Genomic DNA, 25,148 nt, shown 5'->3' on the forward strand with positions numbered 1-25,148 from the left:
TGCCAACAATTTACTCAAACCATTGTCTGGTGCCCCAGTTGACAGCCGTCTACACTCTTCAGCTGCAGGGTGTGGAACTGCCCCGTTTTAGAGCCACCCCCTTTGTGGGACGAGGGCTACTTCACTCCACTCGTTCATCGGCCACACTTGCTTTGGGGGAAGAAATGGGCAAGAAACATCTGCATGTGTGGGATGTTTACGATGGAAGTGGGCATGTTAGATCTGCCTGGGTGCGTACCTGAAAGGGTGGATACACAGGTGGAAGCCCTCGGGTCACCTTTGATCACCTCCATCAGGCCTGTCTCCCTTTCACTGATGAGGTTTAGGAGGAGTCACCTGATCCAGAGCCAAACCCAGAATTCCACACAAGCCCTCAGGTTTGATGAAGGAAAATCTGTCCTGGAAAAGAAGCTGAATTCATGCAGCCCCTGGGATTGGTGTGCAATATTTAGAAATAATTTCCTAATTCAATTCAGTGTTCAAATGCCCAACCTCGGCACAAAGGGAGCTAGTGGAGGAGAGTTCCCAGGCAAATCACAGCTGGCACACCCTGCCGTTCTACCCTGCACCATCTCCAAAGCAGCCAAGATCTAACATGGGTGGTGACACCTCCCCTCCTTGGTTCCTGGGATCTGCCTCCAAAAGCAACTGAAGACAAGCTTAATTCTCAAATCTGACAAAACTGTTACAGCAGCACAATCCCACTGAAATCACGATCCATTAAAAACACCACTTTCGCCAAAACCGGTTTGGCTCAGTGGATAGAGCGTCGGCCTGTGGACTGAAAGGTCCCAGGTTCAATTCCAGTCAAGAGCATGTACCTGGGTTGCGGGCACATCCCCAGTGGGAGATGTGCAGGAGGCAGCTGGTCGATGTTTCTCATCGGTGTTTCTAACTCTATCTCCCCTCCTCTGTGTGAAAAAAATCAATAAAATATATTTTAAAAAAACAAAACCACTTTCCACTTCAGAAGACACAGATAAGATGACAAACCACAGACAGAAAATACTTGCAAATCCCTTTGAAGGACTTACATTCCAAGTATATATATATATATATTTTTTCCAAGTATATATATTTAAAAACCTCTTATAATGAGACAAACCAAATGACAATTAGGCGAAGATTTGAATAGACATTTCACCAAAGAAGGTATATATACAAAGCGCCAATAAGCACCTGAGAATAGACTTAACATTCAACATTAGAGAATGAAAATAAAATCTCTGGGTGGACAATCATGTAGCACAAATTCGAGGAATCAAAGCTCCAGTTCCGTCTTGCCCAACTACCCACCACCAAAGCATGTGGGCACACCTCTCCAGTCCACGGGGGTGCCATAGGGAGGGTCTTGGGGTTTTTTTGTTTTTTAAATATTGATTTCAGCCGAGACCGGTTTGGCTCAGTGGATAGAGCGTCGGCCTGCAGACTGAGGGGTCCCGGGTTCGATTCCGGTCGGGGGCATGTGCCTGGGTTGCGGGCACGTACCCAGTGGGAGGTGTGCGGAGGGCGGCTGATCGATGTTTCTCGCTCGTCGATGTTTTTAGCTCTCTATCCCTCTCCCTTCCTCTCTGTAAAAAATCAATAAAATATATTTTTTAAAAAAATGTTAAATATTGATTTCAGGTCGAAACCGGTTTGGCTCAGTGGATAGAGCGTCCGCCTGCGGACTGAAAGGTCCCGGGTTCGAATCCGGTCAGGGGCATGTACCTGGGTTGCGGGCACATCCCCAGTGGGGGGTGTGCAGGAGGCAGCTGATCGATGTTTCTCTTTCATCAATGTTTCTAACTCTCTCCCTTCCTCTCTGTAAAAAAATCAATAAAATATATTAAAAATATATATATATTGATATCAGAGAGGGTGAGAGAGAGAAACATCAATGCCTCCTGCACATCCCCCCACCACCACCAGGGATTGAGCCTGCAACCCGGGCACACGCCCACGACCAAAATCGAACCCAGACCCTTCAGTCCACAGGCCGATGCACTATCCACGGAGCCAAACCCGCTAGGGCAGGAGGGTCCTGTTATAATAGGCATTTCTGTGCTCAGTGGGGACGGCTCCAGATCAAATAGTATTTGCATTTTTGTTAGGAAATGCTGGGAAACAGTGTCTGTGAAATCTGCCAGCGTTGGCTGAAGTTTATTATTGGACACCAAAGCTGTTTACAATGCAGGTGAAAAATCAACCCAGCCATAAAATAGATAAGTGAAACACAAATGAAAACGGGGTGGGGGGGTGTGGGGATCAATGTACTGCAGGAAGGAAAGGAAAGAGTTAAAAGTTAGACGGGAAAGGAGAGAAGCTGTTTGATGAGACTGTAAATGCTGTTTCCTATTGTGGGTTGTGCTCAAAACGCTGAAAAGCTAAGGACCCAGCGCCCTTGCAGAGTGAAGCAGTATTTCTTCTGCTTTTCCCTTATCACCAAGATCTCCCCAGCCACCCTGAACACCTTGCAAAATATTGAGCCTTTGACACACCAGAGAGGAAATCGCACCTAATCGCACCGCCTGGCGATGTAAACCGCTGGGCACGCGTTGTTAGCTTTTTTTCTAAGTAACATTTAATCAGGTTAACACGCATTGTTGATAACAGCGGTGGGCCCTGCCTTTTAAAAAAAAAAACAACAAACTAATATCATAAATACTTTCCAAGTCGTTCAAAAGTTCCAGGAACTACGTGGTTTTTTTGGTTTTTTTTTACAAAGAAAAATTATAAAGATAACACAGGAGCTCTAAAACAGAAAGTCCCCGTTAATGCTACCCCCAAAAGGACAACCACCACCCATTAAAAATGTACCATTGAAAATTCACAAAGCTATCAAGTGCAAAACAAATTTAAATAAGCTTTCAAATAACATCGTAAGTTTATAGCATTAATATTTCATATATCCTGTACTGTGTACTGCCCAACGTGGTGGAGGCTGGCTCCGTGTAATTTTAAATCTAATGAAATTAAAGGTAAAAGTTCAGGTCCTCGGTGGCTACGGTGTTGGAAAGCGCAGACATTTCCATTGTCGCAGAAACCGCGCCGTTACGGACAGAAAACCAGCAGAAGGGTCTGGGGGTGAAACGGGACACAAGAGGACGCCTTTCACAGAAAAAAGCGCAGGAGCAGCACCGCCCCGCACAAAGTTGGCGGCGCCGCCGCGCAGGGCCCAACACTTCACGACCTCCCTCCCCGCAGAAAGATGGCAGCCGCCTCATCCCGCTCGCGCCCTGTACGGACACCGCCACGCGGTCCCCAAAGCCCACGTGATCTCACGGCGCGCAGACACCCGACCGCCTCCCTGTAACTCTCGCGATAACGTAGGCGGGCTCAAAGCTGGCCGCGCCTTCCCAATGCGAACTAGCGCGTCCAGACAATGGATGGCTGAATTATCGCGAGACAGTGCCCGCCCCGCCTCTCCGCCCTCCTCCATCATGGCGGCGTCGGTGCAGTCTCCCAATCACCTGCTTGCTGAGAGACGTCGCTCAATCAGAGACGCGCCCAAGGCACCGCCCCAAATCGTGCTACTCGGTCCCCTATTCGTCACTTCCTCTCCAGTCCCTGCGCAGTCGATAAGGAAACCCGGACGCCGCTGTGGCTTTCTTTTTTTCAAGCGGCCGGGAAGATGGCGGACATTCAGGTGCGAGCTCGGGCCCTCCCGGGCCTCAGGGGCGTGTCCGGGAGAGCGGGACCCCGCGCCCCAGTTGGGGAGATAATTCCGGGCGCCCCCGATCTCCCGGGGGCTAATTCGGGCAGAGGGCGCGGGTCTGCGTTATCTGCGTTAGCGCCTCCTTAGTCCCGGGGGCTCCGCTCTGGGAAGTCGTGTACGTTAGATGAGCAGTGGATCCGGGTGGATGGATGTCTTTGTGTCTTGGACAGTAATCCTTCCTGAAAGGTGCCCGAGGTGCCATTCTGCCTCCGGGTTCTAAGCAGTGAATTCTGCAGGCGGCGGGAACTGTCTGGGAGCGTAAACGCTGGAGTGACCCCGGGTTAGATTTCGGTCTGAATTAGAGGGACACCTGGGGTCAGAGTTCGCGGAGGCGATTCTGGGGCAGGAGACCTTTGGGGGTCGGGGGGGGGTCCTGGGGGTTCCGGGAAGGTCTGCGGCCCGCTCCGGCCTCACCCGCCCCCTCGTCCCCGCAGACGGAGCGAGCCTACCAGAAGCAGCCCACCATCTTCCAAAACAAGAAGAGGGTCCTGTTGGGAGAGACCGGCAAAGAGAAGCTCCCGCGATACTACAAGAACATCGGCCTGGGGTTCAAGACGCCCAAGGAGGTAGGACCCCCGGGGAGGAAGAAGGGGACCCGGCTCCGCACATGTGCCGGCCCGGCTGCCCCGCCCACATCCGCGTGTCCCCCGAGGGCTGCTGGGAATTGTAGTTTGTCTCTGAGGCCGCACCCCGCTGTTCTTTCCAGGAACTAGCTACTCAAGCCTTACTTTTTTTTTTTTAATATATATATTTTTATCGATTTCAGAGATGAAGGGAGAGAGAAACATCACTGATGAGAATCATTGATGGGCTGCCTCCTGCACGCCCCCTACGCGGGGGGGCGGGGGGCGGGGATCGAGCCCGCAACCCGGGCATGTGCAGGAATCGAACCTGGGACCCTTTAGTCTGCAGGCCGGTGCTCTATCCACTGAGCCAAGCCCGTTAGGGCCTTACTTTTTTTTTTTTTTTTTTTTTTTATCTTTATTGTTGAGAGTATTATAGACACACACCCTCCCCTTCCATTTTTTTACCCCCAAGCCTTACTTCTTTTCCTTATCCCTCCAGGCCATTGAGGGCACCTACATTGACAAGAAATGCCCCTTTACCGGTAATGTCTCCATCCGAGGGCGCATCTTGTCCGGTGAGTGGGGCGGTTGGGGGGCTTGGGTTCAGATTTCTGGGTCTGAGGGAAGAGGGGCTGGGGACACTCCTGGTTCCTGGGCCCTGGCAGGTGATGTCTGTTTTCACGATGGTCTTCAGATGCCTGTGACAGGCGCTGCTGAGAAAGCCAGTTGGCAGAACTGATGCCAGAACCAAGGTTTCTTAACGCTGCTTGGCAGCTCCCAGCATGCCCTGGGCTGCCTGAGGCCCCCTTTCCCAAGGAGCCTGACCCACAGCCTCCCCTCCCCCAGGCGTGGTGACCAAGATGAAGATGCAGAGGACCATTGTCATCCGCCGAGACTACCTCCACTACATCCGGAAGTACAACCGCTTCGAGAAGCGCCACAAGAACATGTCGGTGCACCTGTCCCCCTGCTTCAGGTGAGCACTGTGGGCAGCCACCCTGCCCAGCGGAGAGGAGGGGTGGGCTGCACTCAGGTCTGAGTGACATGGGTCACCCCAGGTGCCTGTGGAGGCAGTAAACAGGCCGGGGGAGGGGGGAGGCCGCTGCAGGTGAGCCTCCAGATTTCCGTAAAAGTGGAGGTGTGTTGGGAGCATCTGTACAGGATTGGGCCTGGTGCCTCGCTCAGAGCTTGTGCCCAATCAGTCATGACAAAGGGGCGGCTGGAACTGGAACCTGAAGCTCAGCTCTGGCCTCGGCCTGGTGACCACAAAGGAGGCTCTTGAGGGGCAGCCTCACGCCCCCTGTCCCCCATGTCACATACACGCTGCCCCCTCCGTAGAGACGTGCAGATCGGCGACATCGTCACCGTGGGTGAGTGCCGCCCCCTGAGCAAGACGGTGCGCTTCAACGTGCTCAAGGTCACCAAGGCCGCCGGCACCAAGAAGCAGTTCCAGAAGTTCTGAGCTGGCTACCTGCCCCCACCCCAACCAAATAAAGTTATTTTCTCAGTCACAGCCAGGCTCCCGGTGTCTGGCCTCTCCAGAGGGAGGTATGTCCCTGGGGATGGAGCAGGTTGACGAGAAGGATGGGTTCTTAGTTACCCTCTGGGGCGTGAGGGTGGGAATGGGGGCCAGATCCCGCCTCCTGTCCTGTCTCTGGGTGAAGACGGCCTGTATTAAAGATGCTGCACTTCTCCGTCTCCTTTGGTCCTTGTCACCTTCTACCTGTCGTTGAGCTGCTGTCTCACCCCGCACCGCTGTCTTTCCCCTACGCCTCCCCACCCCCACCCCCACCCCGTGTCCCTGGGGAGGAAGTGAGGGAGGGCAGGGGCTCCTGGGCCCTTTCTGGCCTCCTTGGGGAGAGGGATGAAGAAGCAGCCGCAATCTGGGCCTTGACCTCAACCTGGCCTTTCTCTCCTGAGTCCTGAGTGGGGGAGCGAGGCTGGGAGTCCCCTTCCCCAAGTGGGCACCATGCCCCTTTGCAGATGAGCAAGTTCCTCTGAGGGGCAGGTTCTTTGATTGGCATCCCAGTGCCTGAGCCCCAGGTCTCAGATTCTGGAAACTTCTTTGCCTGAAAATCCAATTAAGGACGTTGGTCTTGAGGGCAAGTTGCATAGCAAGGCTGGGCTGGGCCTCAGGCTGGTTAGAGAGCCCCTGGAGGTGGGGCTGGGAGAGGAGAACCGGGAGGTGGGGAGTCATGCAAACTCGGGGAGAGATTGCTGATGGCCAGAGAACGGGAGCTCGGAGGGGTTGGCTGTTGGTAACAGCAGAACGAGATCTGTTAGAAGCAAAAACAAAACAAAACGGGAAAAGGGACCTTGAGTGTCACACAGAAACAAGGAGACACCACAGAGGGTTCAGCTGGACACAACAGGCCAGACCAGGGGTGGCGGGGGGGAGAGGGGGGGGGCGAGTTCAGAGGAGAAAGGACCAGCGGGGGGGTGGGGGGGGACCCTCACCCAAGCAGACGTGGAGGCCTGGAGTAGAAGGCATGGCTGGAGACTGGCTTCGCCCCTCGGGGCCGGCGCTGCTGGGGTCCCCAGGTCCCTGCCCCCCATGCCTGTACCAGGGACTGGCACACCATGGTACAGGGTTGGGAGACGGGGCCCTGAGGAGAGGAGCCCGCTCGTCCGCTCGTCCAGGGAAGCCGCCCGGGATCGGCCGGCTCTGGCTTTTACCCGGCGAGGGCGTGGATTCCTGCCAGAGGAAGTGGGGCCACATCAAAGAGGGCAGGAAGGGGCAGGGACAGGTCACAAGGGGCACCGCCCGCATTTCAGCCTGCAAGCCCGCCCCGCCTCGCCCCTGCTGGAGGGCTGGGGACCCTGAGGGGCTGAGGCTGCCGGGGAGCCCCCTCCCCCTGCAGGTGCTTCCGTTCAGGGTGGGGCCTCCATGTTTACAACAACAACAGCCCGGCTCCCCTGTTTCCTCCCAGCGGTCGTTGGGGCGTCTCCTGGCACCCCACCATGTCAGGCTGCCTAGTCACGGGTGGGGCGGGCGCCTGGTGTGCACTGGGGGACGCCTCTGGTGGGCCTGTGGGTCACAAAGACCCAGAAGAGAACGGTGGGCGCGACAGTTCTCTTGCGTGAGGAGTGGGACCGCCCTGGGGCAGCTGGAGATGCAATTCCTTCCTTGGATCACAACTTGGGTGCTTCTGCCCTCTGCCCACCGCCCTCCCCACCCTCCCTCTGCCTGCCTGTGCCCACCAGCCCGGCCCCTCCTCTGAGCCTGTGTCCTGCACCTGGAGCACTACCCCAGGTTCCCCCCTGCCTCCTGCCCCCCCTCCGCCCCGACTCCGACTCCGTAGTCTCTAAAGCTCACTAACCTCCTTCCACTTGGCCAAACCTCCGACCCTCCAATCACCCTTCCCTGCTTTGTCTACATGGACAGGTGAGTCCTATTTCTGATCTATTCGTGGGTTTATTGTACAAGTTCTATACTGTGTTGCCTGTTTATCTGTTGAGCACCGGAATCCAAGCTCCGAGAGGGCAGGAATGCCTGCAGCCCCAGGGCGTGGAGTACGTTGCGACGGCTCCATACACGTTTAGGTGCGTGAATGAGTGAATTTTGAACTTAAGTCCCCACCTTCTCATAGGGTGGGTTTGAACAAGACACAGAGAATAACAGGAAGCAGTGAACGGGGCCAGAAACCTCCAAACAAACATTAAGACCACAGGCCCGGCTCTGAAGTCTGGCCCTGCTGCTCATCGGGGGCTTGACCTTGCGCAGGCGACCCCCCCACAACCACGGAGCCTCAGTTGCCTAACCTGTAAAATGGGTTCACCCACCCTGCCCCCATGGGGAGGACCAACTGTGGTCACGTGTGTTAATAGGGCGGAACCAGTTCGGTAAGTGATATTAGGGAAGTCACTGCCCAAGCCCGGAGTCTGTTGGAGAAGGGGGGTGCGGGGGACTCGGTATAGCCGGCCCTGGGCCCTTTGTTGCTTGGGGCAGGTCCCGGGACAAGAGTCTGGCAGGTGGCCCCAGAGGTATGACGTGGTGTGGAATCCTGGGCCTGTCACGGGATCTTGAGTTTATTTTCGCATGCTTCTGGAATGTTCAGTTGCATACCTTTAATAGGAGGCCCCAGGAACAGGGAAATTAGCTCCAGGCAGTTTCATAGCAGGGCCCTGGGTTTTCAAGGACAAACAGGTGTCAGGCCCATGACCTGAAAACAGGGCAGATTGGGTGTGTCCTGATGTAGGCGGCCCTGCAGCTATTGTCGCCGCCACGGGAGAACCTGCCCGGCCACCCTGGCCATGCTGTTGCAGCCCGAGGTGTCTTATGGGAGCGGGACCCAGCGATGTGGATTGTGTTGGGACCTCGGGTCCTGTAACAGGACCTGCTGGTTGCAGTGCCCGGTTACCTTATGGTCCATCGGCTTTATTTGTGTAGCAGGCACCTGCATTCATTGAACTGGTCCCCAGGGCTGTGAGGCAATCGAATGGAGTGGCTTCTGTGTGTGTATTTGTGTGTGTGTGTGTGTGCGCGCGCGCGTGTGTATTTCAGTGCTGCCCTGAGCCCGCCTTGGGGAAACTGGGGACTAACATTATAGGGGGTCCAGCTTTGTCACTTGTTATAACAGACCTACAGATTGCTTCAGGGGAAGGGGGATGGTTTCTGCTGGAACGTTCTAGCAGGACGCCGACGCCATTCTAGAAGAATTTTAGGGGCATATCAAACCAGCCAGGCCACTCATGATTGCCTCCGTTCATTCTACAAATACAGACTGTGCTGGGGTGTGGGAGCGCATTGAGGGGAGCAGTGTGCCCTGTGCCAAACCTTTGCCTTGCCGAAGCCTCTCTCCCGAGCTAGGCACAATTATCCCCGTTTTACGGCAAAGAAATCAAGGCCTGCCCTGGCCGGTTTGGCCCAATGGATAGAGCATCAGCCCCTGGACTGAAGAGTCCCAGGTCCGATTCTGGTCAAGGGCACATGCCTGGGTTGCAGGCTCAGTCCAGCGTGCAGGAGGCAGCCAATCAATGATTCCCTCTCATCACTGATGTTTCTCTCTCTTACTCTCCCTTCCTCTCTGAAATAAATTAACATGTATTTTAGAAAAAGAAGAAAAATCAATTCTCACAGAAGCCAGCCTGAAAGAGGCAGGATTTGATTTTGAACTCGGGTGTGATTGCCTCTTGGGCTCGGTAGGGGGCACTATAGCTGCAGTGGGGAGGGGTGGTCAAGGTGGCCATCCAGGGCGCACAGCTCAGAGCTGCCTGGGCCGCGTATGTTGCACAGACCCCGGGGGCCACGCGGCTGAGCGGCTGTTCGGTTGGTTGAATACTCTGCTTGAACGGTCTTGAAGTCGGAACAAGGGGCCCCATGTTCTCGATTGGCACGGGGCCCGGCAGACTAGGAACCGGTCCTGCCGTGGGCTTTCTATTGCTTTTGATTGGCCCCTTGGGATGTGATAACAGGAGCCCAGGGGATCTGGTGGGCACAGACATCCTTAGAGCAGGACCCTGGGGATGCCAGAGGACACCGCCAGCGATGCTGTGAATGGCCCTGAACACACAGACGAGCCCACGGTCCCTGGAAGGGACTCCCAGTGAGCATTCAGGGGCCAGGACCCTCAGGGCTTTTTCTTTTAAAGCAGGAAGGAGGGAAGTTATGGGGGAATGTTTGGGGGCTAAACCCTGGGTCCATTCTCACTGGAGGGAGAGCAGATCAGAAAGGGGACAGTCCCACAGGGGCAAAGGAGGGCGTCCTGGGTGCCTGTGGTAGGCTGGACGAGGGTCCCCCATGGAGGTCTGCCCTAATCCCCCAAAACCTGTGCATATGAGAGCTTATATGATAAAAGGGACTTGGCAGCCCTAGCTGGTTTGGCTCAGTGGATAGAGCAGGGGTCCTCAAACTTTTTAAACAGGGGGCCAGTTCACTGTCCCTCAGACCGTTGGAGGGCCGGACTATAGTTTAAAAAAAACAACTATGAACAAATTCCTATGCACACTGCACATATCTTATTTTGAAGTAAAAAAAAAACAAAAACGGGAACAAATACAATATTTGTATTTGCATGTGGCCCGCAGGCCGTAGTTTGAGGACCCCTGGGATAGAGCATTGGCCTGTGGATTGAGGGGTCCCGGGTTCGATTCCAGTCAAGGGCACATGCCCAGGTTTTGGGCTCCATCCCCAGTGGGGGGCATGCAGGAGGCAGCCAATTGATGATTCTCTCTCATCATTGATGTTTCTATCTCTCCCTCTCCCTACCTCTCTGAAATCAATAAAAATATATATATTTTAAAAAGGGACTTGTGCCCTATGCAGTTTGGCTCAATGGATAGAGCGTCGGCCTGCAGACTGAAAGGGCCTCGGGTTCGATTCCAGTCAAGGGCACATGCCCGGGTTGCAGGCTCAGTCCCCAGTGGGGGTGTGCAGGAGGCAGCCGATCAGTGATTTTCTGCCATCATTGATGTTTCAATCTCTCTCTCCCTCTCCCTTCCTCTCTCTGAAATCAATAAAAATATATTTATTTTAAAGAAAGAGCACTTGGCAGATGGGATTAAGTTCAGGATCTTGAATTGAAACATAATCCTGGATCAAATAGGTGAGACCAATGTCATCACAAGGGTCCTTATAAGAGGAAGTGGAAGGATCAGAGTCAGGGAGACATAAGGAAGGGTGCAGGGTCAAAGAGGAGGGGAGGTGCTGGTGTTGAAGATGGAGGATGGTGCCACTAGCCAGGGGATGCAGGTGGCCTCCAGCCGCGGGGAAAGGCAAAGGAAAGGATTCTCCCCTGGAGCTGCCAGAAGGAGCCAGCCCTGCGGACCATGTTGGACTTCTGGTCTCCAGACCTTAGAGACAATACAACTGTATTGTTTTTTTTTTTGTTTTGTTTTTTTTAATATATTTTATTGATTTTTTACAGAGAGGAAGGGAGAGAGATAGAGAGTTAGAAACATCGATGAGAGAGAAACATCGATCAGCCGCCTCCTGCACATCTCCCACTGGGGATATGCCCACAACCCAGGCACACGCCCCTGACCGGAATCGAACCCGGGACCTTTGAGTCTGCAGGCCGACGCTCTATCCACTGAGCCAAACCGGTCTTGGCACAACTGTATTGTTTTAAGCCACTTTGTTTCTGGTGCTGGGTTATGGCAGCCACAGGGCCCTAATACAACGATCCCAGGCCGTGTGGATGGATGGCCGCTGAAGCAGGACCCCAAGCCTGCAGGGGAATTTTCCCAGACCCCCTGGACACTTTTGTGGTTGTGGGGACACACGAGCAGGCCCTGTTTTAGCAGGACCTTAAAGGCTTCATGGCAGGGCTCGGGCTGGGTAGCTCAGTTGGTTAGAGCATCGTCCGGATGCACCAAGGTTTCGGGTTTAATCCCCGATCAGGACACACACAAGAAGCAACCAATGAAAGAGCAGAGCAATTCGATGTTTCTCTCTCAAACCTGTAAATTATTTTTATTTTTATTTTCTTAAAGGGAGGTGGCCAGTCTTTATAATATTTCATTGGTTGTATCTTTTTTTAAATATATTTTATTGACTTTTTACAGAGAGGAAGGGAGAGGAATAGAGAGTTAGAAACATCGATGAGAGAGAAGCATCCATCATCTGCCTCCTGCACACCCCCTACTGTGGATGTGCCCGCAACCAAGGTACATGCCCTTGGTCAGAATCGAACCTGGGACCCTTCAGTCCGCAGGCCGTCGCTCTATCCACTGAGCCAAACCAGTTAGGGCTATAAATTTTTTTTAAATAAAAGACTTCATGGTAGGTCTAAGAGGCATTCTACTAGGTTCCAGGCAGTGCTTAGAGGGTTTAGAGGGGACACCCTGAGGCCATTTGGTGACCCTCAAGGCTACACGAGGGAAGACTGCGTCCATTTTAGTAGGACCCAGGGGGCCTTCTGAGTGCCCAGGGCCCTGCGGACATTTTATCAGGAACCAAAGGACTTCTGCAGAGGGCGCAGTGGTGGAGTAGGGTCTGAGGGGTGTCCAAGTGATCGCTGATGGGCATTGCAGCAGGACCTGGGACACCCAGACATGGGTAAAGCGGGACCTGAAGGACAGTGGAGGGTTATAGCAGGACCTGGGGCCACTGGGAAGGCCCGGGACAGTGCACGAGGGCCCTGGGTGTGTGGGGGGCGGGAGCCCAAGGACTGGTCCCCAGGGCTCTCCTGGGATTGGTTCAGGGTCCTGGGTAATAGAGCAGAATCCTAGGGGGTGTTTTAACCATTGGAGAAGGACCCCGAGCATCTGAAGGGGACGCACAGAGCCATGGAGAGGGACCTCAGGGCCCTTTTTAGTGGGGTCTCAGGTCCCCTATAGTGGGGACCTTGGAATGAGGGAAAGCAATCTAGCTAGACGGGCGGGGGTCCCTGGGAAAGTGATGGTTTCCTGCCGGCTAGGGGGGCCATAGCAGGTCCTGGGGGCTCTGTCTAATTGATTCTATTTTTCTGTCTATCGATTTTGCTATGTGTCTGTCTATCTGTTTTGTGTATCTGTCTATCTCTCTTTATTTTCCAATTTTCCATCTATCTATCCATCCATCTGACTCCTTGTCCATCTGTGTATTTATTTTTTTAAATATATACTTTTGATTGGCCCATTGGGACATGATAACAAAGGAAGGGAGAGGGAGAGAGAGATAGAAACATCAATGATGAGAGAGAATCACTGATCGGCTGCCTCCTGCACGCCCCACACTGGGGATCAAGCCCACAACCCGGGCATGTGCCCTAACCCGGAATTGAACTGTAACCTCCTGGTTCAAAGGTCGATGCTCAACCACTGAGCCACACCAGCCGGGCATCTGTGTATTTATTATCTGTCTGTCTGCTTAACTACCTGACACTCTGTGTCTGTCTGTCCATCATTCGTGGGGAGGTTCTGGATAGGGCAAGACTTGGTGAGGGACAATAATCGAGAGAAGCCAGGGGTGGGGGTGGGGGGCGTGGCTCAGCTTTACAACAGAAGCTGAAGGGCGGGAGAGGTCCTGGGGCTGAAGGCCCCAGTGGCTGGTTCTCTGAGGGCTCAGGACTCATTTGGGAGGATCCCAGGGACAGAGGGACCGACTCCTCTGGGGACATTAGTGGAGCCTTTACAGACGTTGTTGCTGGGCCTCAAGATACTGTATTTTCGGGGACCCAAGGAGCCTGGGGTGGAGGCCTGAGATTACCAACGACCCAGGGCAGGGCGGGGTCCTCTGGTGACGGCCCTGCAGGACTCAGGCAGCGGAGTTCACCCTGCTTATTACAGCAGAGCTGGGGGGGCGGGGTGGGGGCGGCCAGGGCTGTGTAGCAGGTGCTGGGACAGCTCAGGGAGCCTCTCACCCTTTGCTGTTGTTGTTAATCCTCATGTGAGGAAATTGAGGTGTTTTTTTTTTAATATATTTTTATTGATTTTTTACAGGGAGGAGGGGAGAAGGATAGAGAGTTAGAAACATCGATGAGAGAGAAGCATCGATCAGCTGCCTCCTGCACACTCCCCACTGGGGATGTGCCCACAACCAAGGTACATGCCCTTGAGTGGAATCCAACCTGGGACTCTTGAGTCCACAGGCCGATGCTCTATCCACTGAGCCAAACCGGTCAGGGCAGGAAATTGAGTTTTAAAGAGAGTGGAAAGGAGGAAAGGAGGAGGAGAGAGAAACATTGATTTGTTGTTCGATTTATTTTTCATTCACTGATTGCTCCTTGTATGTGCCCTGACTGGGGGTCAAACCCGCAACCTTGGTGTATCAAGATGACACTCTAACCAACTGAGCTGGGCTTCATCTCATCTGCTACATCAGCCCTTCCTGCCTCTCCATCCTGCCTGACTTCGGACTTCTCAGCTGCAACTCTTTCCTGAGTCCCCAGCCTGCCCACCACCCCTATCAGAGTTTAGACTCAGCAAACCTCACAATCATGTGAGCCAATTCCTTAAAGTCTCTTTCTATATATATGTATATACACTTCCTGTTGGTTCTGTTTCTATGGAGAACCTTGACCAGTACATCATATGACCTAGCAATTCCATTTCTGAGTATATGCCCCAGAGAATTGAAAACAGCTATTAACAACAAAGCAAAACGTGTACCTAAATGTCCACAGAAACATCTCTCTCTATAAATAAAAGGCTAATCTGCAAAGTGTCTCCTCAGGAGTTCACCCGGGAGACCGGGAGTTTGATCGCTCACTATGACGTGCGCTGACCACCAGGGGGCAGCGCGGAACGAAAGAAGGCTCCGGCTGCCAGCCAGAAGGCCCCCATGGGCCCTGATCGCCCACCAGGCCTCTAGTTATTTATAATAGCCCCAAAGTGTAAACAACCCACACGGCCATCAACAGATGTATGAATAAACAAAAGGTGATAGATCCATGCAATGGAATATTATTCAGCCATAAAAAGGAATGAAGTTCTGCCCTAGGCAGCATGGCTCAGTGGATAGAGCATCAGCCTATGGACCAAAGGGTCCCGGGTTTGATTCCAGTCAAGGGCATGTACCTTGGTTGCAGGTCCTCCCCAGCCCGTTCCTGGTCGGGGCTCATGCAGGAGGCAACCGGTTGATGTGTTTCTCTCGCATCGATATTGTCCTGTCTTTCCCTCTCTCTTCCACTCTCTCTAAAAATCAATGAAAAATATCCTTGGGTGGGGATTAAAAAAAAAAGAAATGAAATTCTGACACATGCTACAACATGGATAAAACTCAAAAACATTATGTTAAGTAAAGAAGCCAAGCCTGGCCGGCGTGGCTCAGTGATTGAGCGGCAACCTATGAACCAGGAGGTCACAGTTTGATTCCCAGTCAGGGCACATGCCCAGGTTGTGGGCTCGATCCCCAGTGTGGGGTGGGCAGGAGGCAGCCGATCAATGATTCTCTCTCATCATTGATGTTTCTATCTCTCTCTTCCTTTCCCTTCCTCTCTGAAACCAATAAAAACTATATTTCTTTTTTATTTTATTTTTTATTATTTTAAATATATTTTAATTGATGTGCCCTGACCGGGAATCAAACTGTGACCTCCTGGTTCACAGGCAGACGCTCAACCGCTAAGCCACACTGGTAAGGCTATATTTCCTTTTTTTTTTTTTTTTTTTTAATATTTCCTTTTTTTAAAAAGAAAGAAATCAGACACAAAAGGCTACGCTATTGGAGGGTCTCATTTCCATGAAATGGCCAGAATAGGTAGATCCACAGACGCAGAGAGCAGATTAGTGGTCGCCAGGGCTGGGGGTGCTGGGGGGGCGGGAGGTAGGGTTGCTTGCTGTGTGGGACTCCTTTTTGGGGTGGTGGTTCCAATTGTGAATGCAGTAAATGTCATTGAATGGGAAGTCATTTTTTCTTTTGGCAAGAGAAAATAACCAAACTTCACACATACATCCGTATGGGAACCCCACATACATGAGAGAGTCAGGGACCCACAGGCAGGAGAAGTTCCATTAAATGGTAAATCTTTCGTTTTGTGCATTTCACAATAAAGCAAATGAATGGAGGCATTATCGCAGGCGTGCGGGCCGGGGGCGGGTGACTGGAGCGTTGGTGTGCCTTGGCATCCGTGGGCATTGTTCCAGGACACCCTGCAGATACCCAAGTCCAGAAGCTCAAGTCCTTTATAGAAAAGGGTATAGTGATGTGTATTGGGACTGTGTGCTGAGATCATGTCAGAAGGTATTAAAGACCCAAAGGTGCCCTAGCTGGTTTGGCTCAGTGGATAGAGCGTCAGCCTGTGGACTGAAAGGTCCTGGGTTCGATTCCAGTCAAGGGCACATGCCTGGGTTTCGGGCTCTATCCCCAGTAGGGGGCATGCAGGAGGCGGCTGGTCAATGATTTTCATCATTGATGTTTCCATCTCTCTCTCCCTTCCTCTCTGAAATCAATAATTTTTTTTAAAAAGAAATAAGCTAGCTACAGAGTTCATGTCCAGGTTTGCTTGTTTGTTTGTTTTTATATATATATATATATATATATATATATTTTTATTGATTTTAGAGAGGAAAGGAGAGGGAGATATAGAAACATCAATGATGAGAGGGAATCATTGATCCAATGCCTCCTGCAGGCCCCCCTCTGGGGATGGAGCACACAACCCAGGCATGTGTCCTGACCAGGAATCGAACCTGGGACCCTTCAGTTCGCAGGCCGACACTCTATCCACTGAGCCAAGCCAGCTAGGAAAAGGTTTGTTTGGTTTTTTAAAGTATTTTTTTATAGATTTCAGAGAGGAAAAGAGAAAGAGAAACATCAATAATGAGAGAAAATCATTGATTGGCTGCCTCCTACATGCCCCCCCCACCCCCCCCACCCCCCCACTGGGGATTGAGCCAGCAACCCAAGCATGTGCCCTGACCAGGAATCAAACCGTGACCTCCTGGTTAATAGGTCGACGCTCAACCACTGAGCCAAGCAGGCTGGGCTCGTGTCCAGGTTTTACGCACTTGTAGAACAATGAGAAGTGTCTTTTTGCTGATGGGTGACTTTCCAGTTTGTTAACATCTCTGCCAGTTTAGTTTCTGGGCAGATTTCGAGCATTGTTTCCCCGACCCTTATTTTTTGGTTAATCCTCACCCAAGGATATTTTTTCCACTGACTTTTAGAGAGAGTAAAAGGGAGGGAGGGAGGGGGAGAGAGAGACACACACACACAGAGAGAAACATTGGTGTGAGAGGCACACATAGACTAGTTGCCTCTCCACGCGCCCTGACCGGGCCCGGGATTGAACCTGCAGCCCGGATACATGCCCTTGGCAGGGAATCGAACCCGAGACCCTTTCCTGTGTGGGCCGACAGTCTAACCATCGAGCAACACCAGCCAGGGCCATTTGTTGATTCTTGTCTGTGCCCTGACCCAGAATGAAACCCACAACCTTAGTGTATCTGGACGACACTCTGAACAGCTGAGCGACCCGGCCAGACCCCCGCTTTGGCGTGAAGGGAGTCATTTGGCAGCAGTGGAATCTGAGTGTCCGTTTGGCTTTGCATGTGCTGTGCCCCTTCAGTGTCTGATGCATAACTGGACCATGAACCAATAAATGTAAAAAAAAAAAAAAAAAGAGCTTTGGATCTGTAATGTTTTTATACAAAGTTTTTATTTTACTAATAAAACATTATCCTAAAACAAAAATACTGTTTTAAAAAAAAAAAAAGAAAAGAAAAAAAGAAGTGCAGGGCACTTTAACGGGCCTCTCGGGGGAGGGGTTGCAAGAGGAACTGACAGCGGCGGCTGGAGTGAGCCCAGCGCAGAAGCCGCGGGAGGCCTGGGGGTAAATGAGGTGAGGGCCCGGGGCGGGGGTGGGGGGCGGGTGCTGGGCTCCGAGGGGGGGTCCGCTCTCACCTCGGTCCTGACATTCGGGCGGCCCACACCCTCAACCTGAAAAACACAGGGAGCAACAGAGAAACAGATTAAAAAAAAAAAAAGGACAAAAAACGTTCAAGACAGGCAGAGACAAACACTCAAAGTCTGGGCCCAGGGCCTGGGGTGTGCCCTGCAGCTGGGGGGCGGGGTGCATATTCCCGCGTCGGGGACGGTCTCCGGACAGGATGTGAGAGAGGAACTGGGGTCTCCAGTCACGGGAGCAGCTGGGCCGCGCGGGCCGGGATCCGGGTGCGGTGAGCGGAGCGGGGCGCACACCGAGCGAGGGCGGACCGCCGGGGGCCGGGCTCCTGGGTCCGAGGGCGGAGCGGTTGGGGCCCCGGGCTCCTGGGTCCGAGGGCGGAGAGTCCTGGGTCCGAGGGAGGAGAGTCCTGGGTTCGAGGGCGGCGAGTCCTGGGTCCGAGGGCGGAGAGTCCTGGGTTCGAGGGCGGCGAGTCCTGGGTCCGAGGGAGGAGAGTCCTGGGTTCGAGGGCGGAGAGTCCTGGGTCCGAGGGAGGAGAGTCCTGGGTCCGAGGGCGGAGCGGCTGGGGGCCCGGGCTCCCGGGTCCGAGGGAGGAGAGTCCCGGGTCCGAGGGCGGAGAGTCCCGGGTCCGAGGGCGGGGCTCCCGGGCCGGGGCGGGCGGGGCGGGGCCGGGGCGGGGAGCGGGTGGCAGCCCTCCCCGCCTCTGTCATTAATTAACCGACAGGCAGCCAATTAAGGGGTGAAAGTTCGCGGAGGCGTCGGGCGTTCGTGTCTCGGTCCGCGACGGGGCCCTGAACCCGCTCCCGCAGCGCCCGCGCGGGGGCCGTGGCGGCCGAGCCCCGCGGAGTCGGGGGCGGGCGGGGCGGGGCGGGGGTCCCCGGGAGTCACGCGCCCCCTCCCGCCCCAGATCGCCCTCCCAGGATGCGGGTGCCCCGGCCTCAGCCCTGGGGGCTCTGTCTCCTGCTCGTCCTCCTGCCTCGGACCCTGCGCGCAGGTGAGCGGCGCGCGGCGGGCGGCGGGGCGGCGGGAAGGGCGCGCGGGAGCCGAGTCCCCCGGAGCGCGCGTTCCACCTTGTTGACCGCCTTCTCCTCCGCGGCCCGGGGGTCGGGGCAGCACCCGAGCCCCGATCCAGGTCCCTGGGCCGCTCGGGGTGCGCGCGCCCGTCTCCGGTCTGTCCCCGCGGGCCGGGTGGCCTCGGCTGTCGGGGCGCCGGCCGCGCTCCCGTCGGGGGCCGCCCGCCCCACCGGCGCCCTCGCCTGTCTCCGCAGACGGCCACCGCTCGCTGCTGTACCGCCTGACCGCCGTGTCCTCCCCGGCCCCGGGCTCCCCCGCCTTCTGGGCCACGGGCTGGCTGGGGCCGCAGCAGTACCTGCGCTACAGTGACCTGCGGGGCCAGGCCGAGCCCTTCGGGGCCTGGATCTGGGAGAGCCAGCTGCCCTGGTACTGGGAGAAGGAGACGGCCGACCTCAGGGTCAAGCAGGCGCTCTTCCTCGAGGCCTTCACAGTCTTGAAGGAAGGAGGTGAGGGGCAGGGGTCAGACCCCTGGGTCCGAGGGAGGAGGGGATGGGGCCTGGACTCCTGGGTCTGAGGGAGGAGGGGCTGGGGGCCTGGACCCCTGGGTCTGAGGGAGGAGGGGCTGGGGGCCTGGACCCCTGGGTCTGAGGGAGGAGGGGGTGGGGGCCTGGACCCCTGGGTCTGAGGGAGGAGGGGCTGGGGGCCTGGTCCCCTGGGTCTGAGGGAGGAGGCTGGGGGCCTGGACTCCTGGGTCTGAGGGAGGAGGGGCTGGGGGCCTGGACCCCTGGGTCTGAGGGAGGAGGCTGGGGGCCTGGACTCCTGGGTCTGAGGGAGGAGGGGCTGGGGGCCTGGGCTCCTGGGTCTGAGGGAGGAGGGGCTGGGGGCCTGGGCTCCTGGGTCTGAGGGAGGAGGGGCTGGGGGTTCTGAGTCCTGGATCTGCAGGAGGGGGGCCCTGCTCCCGGGCCCTGCTCACCTGTGGGGGGTACCCCAGGCTCCTACATCCTGCAGGGCCTGCTGGGCTGTGAGATGGGCCCTGACAACTCCACGGCGGCCGTGGCCACGTTCGCCCTGAATGGCGAGGAGTTCATGAAGTTCGACCCCAAGGCGGGCAACTGGGATGGAGACTGGCCGGAGGCGCGGGCCATCAGTCAGAAGTGGAAGCAGCACGAGGACGCCGTGTGGCAGGAGGGGCACTTCCTGCTGACCTCCTGCCCCCAGCGGCTGCTGGGCCACCTGGAGACCGGCCGCAGCAACCTGGAGTGGAAGGGTGAGCGGCCCCCGGAGGAATCTGATCCAGGGATCTGCGTCCCCGCGCCCCACCTTAGGCCCCGTCCTCTTCCCACAGCCTCTTCCCTGGCCTCCCAGCCTCCAGGGCCCCGCCACCCCGGCCCATCCCCCAGGGGTCCCGAGGGTCTTTCTGTCCCCAGAGGTGACCCGGCCCCTCTCCCGCACACAGCCCTCCTGTGGCTCCCAGAGCCCTGGGGACGGAGCTCGAGGCCCTCAGCGTGGCTTTGGGGCCCCCAGGGGTGTGGCCCCGTCCCTCTCCTGAGCCTCACATCTCTCCGTCTGCACCCCTCTGCCAGGTGGAGTCCCCCAGAGTTCCCTGAGCTCACACCAGCCCTCCCCTCTCTTCTCCTCTGTCGCTCTCTGTCCGGTTCCACTGGTGTCACGCCCAGGGACCTTCTTCTTCTGGTCCATGAGGCTCTCATTTGCCTTCTGGGGGCTCCCATGATGCCTCGTGTGACCTCCATTGCAGCACATGTCACCCAAGCTGTAAAGAGGGACAGGCCAGGGGGATTCTCAAGGGCTGGAATCGGAGCTCTTTGGTCCCTAGGGTCCCCCCACCCTGCAATCCCAGCTTCCCTCCATTCGGACCACCCTCCACCTGGCAGTCAGAGGGACGATTTATCTATCTATTTATTTATTTAAAACAGATTCTTTTTGATCTCAGAGAGGAAGGGAGAGGGACAGAGATAGAAACATCCATGACGAGAGAGAATCATGGATCAGCTGCCTCCTGCACGCCCCCCACTGGGGATCGAGCCCACAACCCAGGCATATGCCCTTGCCTGGGAATCGAACCGTGACCTCCTGGTTCATAGGTTGACGCCCAACCATTGAGCCACACCGGCCGGGCTCGATTAATTTCTATATGTGCCCAAGTACCTGCCCTCCAGATCAAGATCTAGGACATTCCAGGACCCCAGGAGACTTTCTTGTGTCCCCTCCAATTCAATTCTCCCCAAGGAGAACAACTCACCTGACTTGTGTGGCCACAGGATTGCCCGCCTTTGAGCTTCATACAACTCTGCGCGTGTCTTGCTTCTTTCGCTCCAGCTTGTGTCGGGAATCTGTTGTTGGGTGTGTCTGTCGTTCTTTTTCATTGCTGAGTACTATGCCACTGCATGCGCCATAACACAGTTTCTCAACGCATGGCTTCTTTCCAGACGGGGGCTGTCACGAGTAAAGCTTCCATGAGCATTTTTGTCCATGTCCGCGGATGAATCTGTATTTTCATTTATTTTGACTTCATACCCCTGAGTGGAATGGCTAAGTCATAGTCCATGTATAGGATTAGCTTTAGTAGGTGGGGCTATGCTCTTTGCAAAGTGGTTGAACCAGTTTCGTACGCCCACCAGCTGTGTGTGTGTGAATTTCAGTTGCTCCACAGGTTTGCCAGAACTTGATACTGCCTTTCATTTTAACAATTCTAGTGGGTGTGTAGTAGTATCTTGTGAATTCATTTTTCACTAAGCAGATAAATGATTATTTAAAAAAATATGTTTTTTATCAATTTCAGAGAGGAAGGGAGGCGGGAGAGAGAGAAAGAAACATCAGTGATAAGAGAATCACTGATCGGCTGCCGCCTGCACACCCTCTCTAAAACTAAAAATTACAAATAAAATAAATATGTCCTTTCTCAAAATCATGAAGCTATTCTCCCGTCGTCTTCTAAAAGACATGGGTAAATATTTTTCTTATTTGTAAATAACTTTCATATTTAGCTACATGATTCATCTCGAGTTAATTCTATGTAATGGTGTGAGGACAGGGGTCAAGGCTCATGTGTCCTTCATGGATGTTCAGTTGAACCAGCATCGTTTGTTGACTATCATCATCCCGTCTTCCCCACTGCACTGCGGTGGGGCCTTTTTCCTAAATTGCTTTTAGACACTTTTCCATTCCACTGATCCGTTGGACTGAAATTGAGTCAATAACGTAGATTTGTGGAAAGTTTTGGTATCTAGTAGTTGAGCTTTCCAGCTCTATTGCTTTTGTTATTCTGTGTCATTTGCATTTCTGTATACATTTCTGCTTGTCAATTTCGGCCCAAAAGAAGTCCTGTTGGGGTTTTTATAGTAATTAAATTGTATCTGTAGGCCAATGTGGAGAATCGACATCTTAACAACATTGTCTTCTAATCCATGCTTTCAGTGTATCCCTTTGCTTGTTTTGAAGTCCTTTAACTTCTCTGAGTAATAACTGGCAGTTTTCCAGGTAGAGGTCTTACACCCTTGGATAGATTTATTCCTAAGTACTGACATTTTTTGATGATTCTGTAAATGGTCATTCTAAAAATTTCATTTTCTAATTGTTTGTAGCTAGTTTATAGAATATCATTGCCTTTTAAAATATTTATTTATTTTAAATAGATTTTTATTGATTTCAGAGAGGAAGGGAGAGGGAGAGATAGAAACATCAATGATGAGAGAGAATCATTGATCCAATGCCTCCTGCAGGCCCCCCACTGGGGATGGAGCCCACAACCCAGGCATGTGTCCTGACCAGGAATCGAACCTGGGACCCTTCAGTTCGCAGGCCGACACTCTATCCACTGAGCCAAACCAGCTAGGGCTTAAATATGTTGGTTTTTTTAAAATATATATTTTATTGATTTTTTACAGAGAGGAAGGGAGAGGGATAGAGAGTTAGAAACATCGATGAGAGAGAAACATCGATCAGCTGCCTCCTACACACCCTCTACTGGGGATGTGCCCGCAACCAAGGTACATGCCCTTGACCGGAATTGAACCTGGGACCCTTCAGTCTGCAGGCCAACGCTCTATCTACTGAGCCAAACCGGTTAGGGCTTAAATATGTTTTTAAACATCAATCAGCTGCCTCCTGCAGGCCCCCTACTGGGGATCAAGCCAGCAACTTGGGCATGGGTCCTGACCTGGAATCAACTGGCAACCTTTTGGTGTATGGGACAATGCTCAATCAATTGAGCCACACGGGCCAGGGTGAAATACTATTGATTTTTATATATTTCCCTGTATCCAGAAAAATTTTTGAATTTACTTATTTCTATTAAATTTGTATAGCTTCTTTTGGATTATGTCATATTGGACCCATTTTATTTTCTTTTGCAATTTTAATACCGTTTATTTCTTTTTCTTATCTTGTTGCACTGGCTGGGATCCCCAGTACAATGTTGAATAGAGTGGTGATAGTGAACATCATGTATTCTCACATTCACAAGTAAACTTCACTTGGTCATACTGTATTATCTTTCATATAAATGACTTGATTCTTCTACCCTGGCCGGTGGTGCTCAATGGTTAGAGCATTGGACTGTGCCCCAAAGGGTCTCAGGTGCAATTCCTGGTCAGGGGCATGCACTTAGGTTTCAGGATGGATCCTTGGGTTGCAGGTTGGATCCCTGGCCCCCAGCTGGGGTGCATGCCGGAGGCAACCAATTGATATGTCTCTCTCACATTGGTTTCTCTTTCTCTCTCTTCCTCCCTTTCACTCTCTCTAAAAATCAATGGGAAAAATATCCTTGGGTGAGAATTACCAATAAATAAGTAAATAATTTTTAAAAAAATATATTTTATTGATTTTTTTACAGAGAGGAAGGGAGAGAGATAGTTAGAAACATCGGGGGATGTGCCCGCAACCCAGGTACATGCCCTTGACCAGAATCGAACCTGGGACCTTTCAGTCCGCAGGCCAACACTCTATCCACTGAGCCAAACCGGTTTCGGCTAAATAAGTAAATAAATTTTTTAAATGACTTGATTCTATCTGTTAATGTGTTTGTTTTTTTAAGGGATTTGAGTCTATTTGCATGAGAGATATTGGCCTTAAATTCCATTGCTTGTTATGTCCTTGTGAGGTTTTGTTATCACGGTTGCCCTGGCTACCATGCTAGGAATAGCTTCCTCTTTTCTCAGTTTCCTGGAAGAATTTGTGTAAGAACAGGATTATTTCTTTCTTAGTTGTTTTGAAGAATTCACCAATGATGTCATCTGGGCCTGGCATTTTGTTTGTTGAAAAGTTTGAATTTATGGATTCATTTTTTAAATACTTAGTACTACTCAAATTTTATTTTGTCAGCTTTGGAAAGCTGTATGTCTTAGGGATTTTTCCAGGACATTAAAATGTGCTGGCATGAAATATTTCATAATTCCCTCTTACTATCTTTTTTTTCCTTCCTTCTTTTCTTTTTTCTCTCTTTCTTCCTTTCTTTCTTTCTTTCTTTTTTTTTTTTTGTTAGTCCTCACTGGAGGATTTTTCCATTGATTTTAGAGAGCGTGGAAGGGTGTGGGGAGGGAAGGGGTGAGAAGAAAGAGAGAGAGAAACATTGATGTGAGAGAGCCCACATCAATCACTTGCCTCCCACATGCACCCTAAACGGGGCGGGGAACCTGAAACCCAGGAACGTGCCCTTGACCTGAATCGAACCCGCAACCCTTGGGTTCTGGGGCTGACGCTCTAACCACTGAGCACACACGGGTCAGGGCGCCCTCTTACTATCTTTGTAATGAGTGTAGGTCTGCCTTATTCTCCCTCATCATTCCACTTTCAGAGTCTGTTGCCTTTTCATTTATTTGTACACAGTCATCTGTCTCTCCCCTTAGAGCATAAGCTCCATGAAGGCAGGGACTTTGTCTCTTGTTCAGCGTGCCTGGCGCGGTGGACGCCCAGCACAGGTGCGCGCAGGGCGGCATGGATGAGGGCCGGGTACCCCGATGGCGGGCAGCTGGGTCCCTGTCCCCCTGGGCAGGTCCCTCTCCTTGTACCATCACGTTCTCCAGGCGAAGCGCAGTGCAGGGCCGGCGGCGGGGGGACCTGCTGCAAGGACTGGAGGCCCGTCTGCGTCCCTGTCCAGCCCGCCCGGGGCCTGGCCCTGGGACCCGGGTCCGGGGTCCGGGTCCGGGTCCGGGGGCTCAGGCCTGGCCGCTGTCTGTCTGTCTGCAGAGCCGCCGTCCATGCGCCTGAAGGCCCGGCCCGGCGGCCCCGGCCTGGCGGTGCTCACCTGCAGCGCCTTCTCCTTCTACCCGCCGGAGCTGCAGCTGCGCTTCCTGCGGAACGGGCTGGCCGTGGGCGCCGGGGACAGCAACTTCGGCCCCAACGGCGACGGCTCCTTCCACGCCTGGTCCACGCTGACCGTCCGCAGCGGCGACGAGCACCACTACCGCTGCGTGGTGCAGCACGCGGGGCTGCCGCAGCCCCTCGTCGTGGGCCTGGGTGAGGTCCCGCGGGGTATGGCGTTTTCCTTGGCGCTTCCGTAGCAAACCCCTCCCCCCGAGGCTGATCGCCCCCACCCGCGGCTGCGGGTCCTGCCCGCCGCGTGCCCCACCGCTGCCCCTGCTCCCT

At 53.7% G+C, this 25,148-nt stretch overlaps 2 protein-coding genes across 7 annotated transcripts in view; both read left to right on the forward strand.

The window, feature by feature from the left end:
- The first annotated feature begins 3,540 nt into the window (after positions 1-3,540).
- On the forward strand, positions 3,541-5,776 carry RPS11 (ribosomal protein S11). The gene is made up of 5 exons (XM_081107744.1): positions 3,541-3,628; positions 4,132-4,263; positions 4,763-4,838; positions 5,110-5,239; positions 5,602-5,776. Exons 1-5 carry the CDS (start codon positions 3,614-3,616, stop codon positions 5,723-5,725), a joined length of 477 nt encoding a protein of 158 aa, XP_080963870.1. The 5' UTR covers positions 3,541-3,613; the 3' UTR covers positions 5,726-5,776.
- A 1,450-nt stretch (positions 5,777-7,226) lies between these two features.
- The window catches only part of FCGRT (Fc gamma receptor and transporter), a 21,408-nt gene continuing 3,486 nt past the window's right edge, over positions 7,227-25,148 (forward strand). The window contains exons 1-5 of one of the 6 annotated variants that reach the window (XM_081106844.1): positions 7,227-7,648; positions 18,439-18,525; positions 18,800-19,051; positions 19,537-19,812; positions 24,750-25,019. In XM_081106844.1, coding sequence (XP_080962970.1) covers positions 18,453-18,525; positions 18,800-19,051; positions 19,537-19,812; positions 24,750-25,019 — 871 coding nt within the window. In that variant the 5' untranslated portion in view covers positions 7,227-7,648; positions 18,439-18,452. Of the gene's footprint in view, positions 7,649-17,386; positions 17,469-17,557; positions 17,806-18,323; positions 18,526-18,799; positions 19,052-19,536; positions 19,813-24,749; positions 25,020-25,148 lie in introns of those variants that run through there. The other 5 variants (XM_081106841.1, XM_081106845.1, XM_081106840.1 and 2 more) reach the window with 5 other exon arrangements.

The sequence above is a fragment of the Myotis nattereri genome, assembly GCF_964212035.1.
Source record: "Myotis nattereri genome assembly, chromosome: 15".
Taxonomy (NCBI): domain Eukaryota; kingdom Metazoa; phylum Chordata; class Mammalia; order Chiroptera; family Vespertilionidae; genus Myotis; species Myotis nattereri.